This window comes from Rhagoletis zephyria, unplaced genomic scaffold (genome assembly GCF_001687245.7).
Source record: "Rhagoletis zephyria isolate East Lansing unplaced genomic scaffold, Rhagoletis_zephyria_1.1 Rzeph_scaffold_04251, whole genome shotgun sequence".
Lineage (NCBI taxonomy): Eukaryota > Metazoa > Arthropoda > Insecta > Diptera > Tephritidae > Rhagoletis > Rhagoletis zephyria.
Genome location: NW_016161334.1, coordinates 1 through 8,450, shown reverse-complemented (window position 1 = coordinate 8,450; position 8,450 = coordinate 1). Strand labels below are relative to the sequence as shown.

The 8,450-nt window shown below is 35.2% G+C and overlaps 1 protein-coding gene across 1 annotated transcript in view; it reads right to left on the bottom strand.

The window, feature by feature from the left end:
* Positions 1 to 8,444, bottom strand: part of Dyb (Dystrobrevin) — a gene marked incomplete at its 5' end in the record, with an annotated part of 14,946 nt that extends 6,502 nt beyond the window's left edge. The window contains 2 exons of the mRNA XM_017625784.1: positions 6,995 to 7,640; positions 7,731 to 8,444. Of these exons, the coding sequence (XP_017481273.1) occupies positions 6,995 to 7,640; positions 7,731 to 8,444 (1,360 nt within the window). The remainder of the gene's footprint in view (positions 1 to 6,994; positions 7,641 to 7,730) is intronic.
* Positions 8,445 to 8,450: the final 6 nt, after the last annotated feature.

Here is an 8,450-nt window from a genome sequence, read left to right as displayed (position 1 = left end):
CAGATTGGCTACAACATCACACCTATTTGCTAACAAAAATATGACAACATTGCCTTTGTAAAAAGTGCAAAATACTATATCAGTATACATATGTTTTTAATTTTGCGACCCCTGCCAAAGAACATAAAACATAATAACTGCAACACAATACAGGCGAACAACAAACTCACGACAGTTAAATTCGCGCTATCAAAACTAGAACACCCGCAAGCATATGAAATTAAACTCAGTCAAAGCGAAACGCGAACTTTGCTCAGCGTCGAAATAAATCTTTCGCCACCGCTGCACTATGGGTAATTTGGTAACTTTTTGTGGCAAAAAATCGTTTTCGTACTTAAAAAATATATTTTTTGTGTTTCCGTGGTTTTTTGAAAAATATAAGAATAAATTTTAGAAAAATACATACTTCTGACACAACTTTTAAAAATACTTAAGTTAATAGGTTTGTTTATGTAAAAATTGTCTAGTAACTTGCCAGCAACTCTCCAGTAACTTGATTTCTGAGAATTCGCTGTCATAGGAAATATATCCAAAAATTTCGTACTCAAAACCAGTAACAACATGAACAGCTGATAAATTGGTGATTTATTTGTAGTAATTTCCTAATAAAACATTTCAACTATAAAAACGCCATAAATAGTTTCCTTATTAGTTTCACTTGCACCCGGCAACATGCGATAAGCTGTTTTCTCGTTTGCAAATTTTTACTGGCAAAAATTTGTACAGTTAAAGTTTGCAACTTCCGCTCCTAGAGAGTCATTTTGCTCTCTCAATCTCCCCTACTTGCAAGTTTTTTGGATACATGAACACAAAAACTAGATAGTTTTTGATAACTTTTGACTACATGAAATATACAAAGTAAAGAAAAAACTAAGTACTGGTCCTTTTTTAAGAGAACAATCTCTACATACTTCTGACATAATTTTTAATTACTTTTGTTTTATTAAAATTTAACTTTTAAAAATCTTTTTAAATGTTGCAAGTAGTAATGGCTGTGTTTAGACTATCAAAAACTTTGACTTTTATGCGGCAATTTCATGTTGTTGTTTTTTTTTGCGATTTCTGAGAAAATGGCTTTTTGTAGTGAACTAATTACTGTTCGGAGGGGAGAACTAAATTAAAAAAGGAGACAAAAAGTGTTTACAATTTTATTGCTGCAAATATTGTTCCTTTTAACTTTTCATCACACATTCATCATTAAGAAGTTCAGATCTTTTAGATTTTAAATTGAAATTAATATAATTTGGCATTTTTTTTCTAAAATAGCCTCTGTATAGTTCTTATAACTAAGTGACATTTTTTTAATGCAAGTATTTAGAAAAAAACTGTAAAACAGTAAAATCACATATTAAAAAGTAACACCCATCTCACAGCGTTTCAAAACTGGAGTTTAATGTTCAAAATTCACTGGAGCCTCAACCAATTTAATTATTTTTTTTTATGATAGCTTGAAAATTTGCAAGAGACCACTGACCCATTTTTTAAATTTTTATTTGTTAATATTTTTAGTGCAAAATGCAAAAAAGTAGTAGTTTTAAAGAAAAGCGATTCTCCTGTACCAGTTAATAAATGCTACATAATAAAAACTAGTTGAAAACAATTGTAGGGTTCCCTAAAAACAAAAAAAAAATTACAAAAAAAATTAAATATAAGAAAAAAATTACCAAAATTCATTTTTTTCAGTTTTTAAAAAAATTTTTGCTATGCAGTTTTATAGATCATTATATTTCATTACAATAAAGTGCAAGTTGCAAGTGGCTAAATGTTCATTTTGGTGAAAATTTTTTTTTTAACATTTCATTTTTTTGGTGAATTTATTTTTCGTTTCGGTGGAACCCTACAATTGTTTTGAACTAGTTTTTAATGACACATTTATTAACTGGAACAGGAGAATGATTTTCTTCAAAATTGCTACTATTTACGCACTTTGCACTAAAAAATTGCACTAAATATTCAATTTCTTTCTTTCTTCTTGTTACTTATATGTACTATTTCCCCATTTCTAAATATGGGCTCTAATTGCGTTCAAGTAGGCGAAATAGCAGGGCGAACGGTGAACGACGACATAAAACTTCGCCGTTCGCCGGTATTGTGTTTCAAGCAGAAAATATATAAAAACGAAAATTTGAACGCTAACCTTTGATTGGTAAAAGTTTTTGTTTAGCCACCATTACCATTTTCTTTTCACCTTCAATGTGTATGATTGACAAAGCCTACAAGAATTTATAAAGTATTTGACTCTGCATAGCTGATTATATCGAAAAAATGTATTTAAGGGTAATTCCATGGTGAAATTATAAACAGGTGAAGTATTGAAACAGCTTTTTCGCTTTATTTTCTTAATTTTCTTGACATTCGGCTATATTCTAGAAATTTTTTCAAGCAAATTTTCAAATCTTTCTTCTCGCTCTTATTACTGCACCTGGTATAATTTCACCATGTAAAAGAGAATTACTTATCTACATTGCACCAGTAAACTCTTGGTTAATGACTAAATTTCATTAATTTGTAGAAAAATATTAAAAAAATAAAAAGATGCTGTAATTTTTGTCTATCGAAACTATCACTTCATACATAATTAATTTACACCAGTCATACGGGCATGTCCCACCAGTCATAAATGTAAACATTTTTTAACATTTCTATGAAGATTATATGTATAAGCCTAATTTTTATTTAAAAGAAATAGTGAAGTAATGCCCTATCTTAAAATGTACCAAAAACGAAGATATAATAGGCATAACTAAATTATTTTCTGATGCTATGAAATTATAAAAAAAAAATACTACTAGCGTAGGGCTGTCATAAGCCTGAACCCATCGAACAGGGCCCAATTGCACCAACGACTTATCACTTTAAAACTTTTAGATAAGTCTATTTTTAAGTAAAGTTGTGTAAAGTGTTGCACTTTTTACTTATCAAAAAAAAAACTTATCAACTTGTCAAAACATGAGTAACTGACAAGCATTTTGGATAAGTCGATTTGATAACCATTGCACAGCCATTTTTTTTTTTTGCTTTTCAAATAGGTTGTTCCTATTTACAATTTACGCAAACGTACCTAAGTTAATTATCACGATTTTTGCCCAAATCGCGTTCGTGCAGACCAAAAAATTATCCATCACTCAAAAACTGAGAGCGCAAAGTGACAGTTCTCCTGAGAGAAGTGGCAAATTCTTGCTGGAACAATTTAGCCCGCAAGAATTTGCAATCACGAAACACATATGATTATGGCACAAGGTTGCATTTTTGTCTACGATAATTTGAATAAATAAGTTCGTTAAATTTAAAAATTTATAAACACGGGCCATTTTTTATGAAAAAAGGAAGTAAATACTTGTAGATATACTTAATTTAGTTAATTCCAATGATTTGAACTTAAGTCGACTGAAAAAAATTTTATTCGCAATCGGAATGCAATTGCAACAAGAGTCGATTTAACAAACCCGACAGCTATGACGATAAAGAAATTGAAATGTATCTTAAAGAAAGTCAGAACAACAAGAAATATACCTGTATATCCCATTTTTGTCCATCTGAAATAATTTTAAAAATTCTATAAATATTTATTATGGTTGAAATGCCACCGTGGACTTCAGCTGGCAGGGAAACTTGAAAATTCTTGCAAAATTACGTTCGTGCAGAAATTTGAAAGTTTCTCAACTTGAGAGAGAATTTCTTGCTGGATTTTCGACGAAGCTCTTCTTGGGGTAGCGAAAGCAGAAGCCCTTTGATTTACCAACAAGAAAGGAGAAAAAAAATGACATTGAAATAGGCGTTTCGGAAGAGATTTTAGCTCCAGAAAATATCTACTAGGTAGTATGTACTGCCTTTTTTTTTGTCATTTGCCTGTAGATAAAAAATTAGATTTTAACCAAATAAACTAAACAGAAAGAAGGTAAACTTCCCATATAATGTTCAACATGTTAGCAAAACGTTTCTTTATCGATTTTCGATTACTAATAACAGGAAGCCTAACATTTTTTTCTACCAAAAATTCATTGGACGTCTGCATCAGTGATGCTAACCGCGGGATTCCCGAGTTTGGTGGAATTTGAATTGCTCGGCGGAATCGAGGAATGACTTTAAATTTCAGGGGAATTCAATATACAATATAATTACAACTTGTAACAACACCTTAGTGAGAGTTACGGATTTAAAACATAAAGTAATTGCTTCATGCAACCGTGTGGGTATTAAAGAAATTGCAACTGTGCATTGCGACTCTTTCACTTGACGTTTATATTTGACGCTATCATTTTTTACTTTGTTTTCGGCGCAAAGCCAACGTGTGGCAAAGTTTTTCCAAAATTAGTTTAAAAAACTGCTATCAGAAATAGGCTTGGCACAATTTTACTTAAAAAGCACTATTTAAAAATAAAACCTCTCTTGATTTTAGTGCATAAAAAAATATATCGATGGTCACACATTGATAACTCCTAACTGACTTCGCACTATACACTTTCTTCGAAAACTTTGTTCCGAACAAATTACTCCGCCCTAATGTACATACATACATATGCCATTATGAGTTTTCAATGTTTAACCACGATGTCAGTTAAGAGCTATCAATGTTTGACCATCGATATACTCAGAAATATTATAGTTTTGAAAAGATTGTCCTTATTATTTCATTAAAATTAATGATACTTTTTTATTATTTTTGGTGAATACTATCTAAAATAGTGGAATTTTTGCAGGAATTCGGGGAAACTAGCCTTAAAAAGATTTGGCACCTGCATTGACCTTCTTTAAAAAACCAGGACAATTTAAGTTTGGACCAGGGCATCAGGACAATTTGTCCAATACTACGTATCGATACCTGAGTGGAAGATCGCCCTATCTCGGCAGCCAGTTCGAAAACACCCTATCTCAGAAAACTTTTCAAGAACGCCCTACTTCAGAATTTAATTGAAGAACGCCCTATCTAGGAATTTGGTTAAAGAATTCCCTATCTCAGCTGCCCATTTAAAAACTATATCACCACATTTTCAATGTATTTTCAGATAATGCATTTTTGAACCGAATTCTGAGATAGGGCGTTCTTCAACCAAATTCTAAAAAAGGCAATACGATGACCATAGAAAAAGAAAATAAACTTAAGTATGGCAACGTCTTTCGCTTATTTCCAAAAAATATCACTAATCACTACTTATTTGCGTGACTAACAAAGCCCTTATTATGACTTTCATTCGATTTTCGATCTTCGCTGGCTATCGAAGATCAAATATCGAATGTGAAATTCGTATTGTGAGCTATACAAACGCGCTTCGTTGAGTATCTAATTTTCTGTGGAACTGAATTTTGCTTTCGATACTGTAGCGAAGAGTTAGGAAGTTGTGAGAAATGTATGATTTTGCATTTGTTTTCTTGCTTTTTGGCGGCTAGACACTAATTTTAAACAATTTTTATTAAAATCATGTATGTCAAAATATATATTCGATAAACTACACTTAAACGTTTTCTACTCCTGGCCAGTTTACTAAGCCCTCATCCTCTGACGAATCGTCGACCAGAACTCCGTTGTACTAATTTTTACCAAAATTTTATAAACTCGCTTTCTTTTTTACTTCATTTTAATTTGAACAAATTTACATAAAAATGTATAGGCACACCATTTAGTATGTCCGATTTGTAAACAAAGCTTCTCAACGGTGAAAAATATACTATTGTAAGCAACCTAAACGAGCGAAATTCACAATAGCGCTATTCCTCATCGAATGAGCGTCATAATACCAAATGAAAATTCCTTCGATCAGCGCTTTCGACCACAGTCGAAGATCGAATGCAACTCATAATAGGGGGTAAAGGTCGGGCATAAGTGCAGTATAGCGGCCGTTGAGATAAAACAAAAATTAGAAGTGGGCGTGGTCCGCTCCTTTCTACTGATTTGAAAGGTGTAAACCATTTTTACTGGAAATTAATAGGGGCGGAGCTAGAGGGGGGCCTTCGACCGCGTTTAGGGATTATATACTACTCGGAATTCTCTTCGCTGTGTTGCCAAGGGGCAGAACTTCTTTCTGCGTAGGCGGCCTTCGGCCGCACTTTAGGATTATAACCCTTACCAAATAGAATTCTCTTTTTGGTGTGCATTTCTGCATAACACCGACCTAAGTTATTTGCAAATAAAAAATTTAACTCAGCGTTTATGCAGCAAAGGTTACCATTTTGCAAATAATAGGAACGTGCGTATATCGTATTCAACTGTATTAAAGAATGTATTTTTAATATTTATAAAAGGCTTGAACCAACTTAGATACTATTAATTGGAAATAAATACAAACCTACAATATAATTGTTTTTGGTCTTATTGGCACACCAACGTCCTTCGTCCACGTGGTTCAATCATGCCTTTTATAACTAAGTTATACTGATGCTCACAAGTAAAATAACTAGAAATCAAAATTTTTACTTCCACCTGCTTCCGCCCTACTTGAAACCGGCCCGGCCCTGCCGATGAGTCTCCCTTCTCCCGTAGGGTACCTTAGCCCCTTAGTTGACAAAAGCTGCCACGCCATGTCACGCACGGTGCGCTTGGATGAGGTTTCAACGGAAAATTGTTTCCTATCGAAACAAACCAACTTGATTTTTTAGCAACCACAAACTTTCACTCTATTTTCTTATAAAATTGAATTATGTATATAAAGATGGTTAATTCTTGTTACGTCAACTCGACTGTCGTTAGAATGTAATGACTTAGGTATTATTTAATGGCCAACTATGTTATTGAAATTTTTTTCCTCATTTCAATGTATAGTGGAAATCTGAAATTAGAAGTCTTCACAGTACCAAAATATCTGTGTTGCCACATATTTAGTTTAATACAGAATAAATAAATAATTTAATAACATAAATTTTAAAAAATCAAACATTACACTCTTGAACTTCTTCTAATAGACTCAAAGATTTCATACCCACAATCCCCAATACTTAATGTTCTTTAATATCATAAAATTATATACGTTATCGCTTTACGTTTTTATGGAGCACTTACTTGAGCTTGTATTGCCTGTAAATGCCGAACGCACTTCATTGCTTATTTGATTCAATTGATCCAGTTGACTTGAATTGAAGGACTGTTGTTGTTGTTGTGCCGCTTGAAGCGCCCCAGTCTGTTGTGCCTGCATTAGTTGTTGCTGCGTTGGACGACCACTGCCGCCGGCTCCACCACCGATCATTAAAGAGTGTGCCGATGGTTGGCCTTGTTGCGAATGCATTGCGGCAACATTCAGCGAATTAGCACCGCCACCTGCTGCACCGATACCCCCACCAGGCATAGGTGGCGACTTGCCCGAACGTGGACTGGAATTGGGTGTGGAACGTGGTGAGGTTGTTTGTTGATTTTTTAACATGCGCATGAGGCCCTCCAATTGATCCATTAGTTGACGGCGCGAGTCCTGCAAGGCGCCCAAATGACCCTCTAGTTCTCCTTTACGTTGACGCAATGCCCGCAGTTCGTTTAGCAACGCTGGATTCTCGGGTGTAATTTGTTCGACTTCCTGTTGACGGCGTAATCTGGCAATTTCCCGCATAATCTCCTTGTTTTTAGTTTCCAATTGAGCAATTAGCTCGCGTTGAGCACGCGAATTATCTGAACCGATGCTACTAGCATTCTCTGCATTGCCAGCAGCATTGATCGGCTGAAACAATAGAAGAAAAGAAATTTAAAATTTAATCATTTGTTTCAATATATTGCTGATTCAATTATAAAAACTATAATCACAACTCACGGCGCGATTCTCTTGGGCAAGACGTGCGGCATAGCGTGCAATTAAGCGATGTTCCTCATCGTTGGCCGAAGCGGTGGCCATGCGTGACATGCTAGCAGCGGTAGCACTGTCCAGACTGCGTCCAGTGGCACGTGAATCCAACGTGCTGGAGCGATCATACAACAGGCCACCACTATGTGCGCCACCAGGTCCGCCGCCATGCAATAGTGGCGGATCGGTGAAACCGTTGTGCGACGGCAATGGCGATGGCGGTACAATATGGGATAGATTCAATGTCTTTTCCGGATGCTCGGGGAAACGTGGCAACACTTGTGTCGTCTTCTCGGGCACACATCGGAAGCTCTTTCGCAGCGAATGGCCGATCTGTTTACTGGGCGATTTATAACTGGAATACTCTTTGACTTCGTGATCTTTCTGATGATTCAGTGATGTCTTGCCGTGCCAAAAACACTCTTGACATAATTGGTAGGCGTGGCACCGCTGACAACGATAACGAAATCCCGTAAAATTCTCCTTATGACATACCGAACAGATTGTCGGATGTACAACTGTCTCAACAGTGGCCAAACGATGCAACAGCGGTAGCCAAACAAGGCAGGATGGGCCCGGTTCAGACATAAGTGTTGCCATGAAATCGTTCACTGTGACCTTATTCTCAGCTGGAAATATTTCCTCCTCCAAGCCGTCTTTATAGTGGAATGTTGGAGATTCGTAAACAGC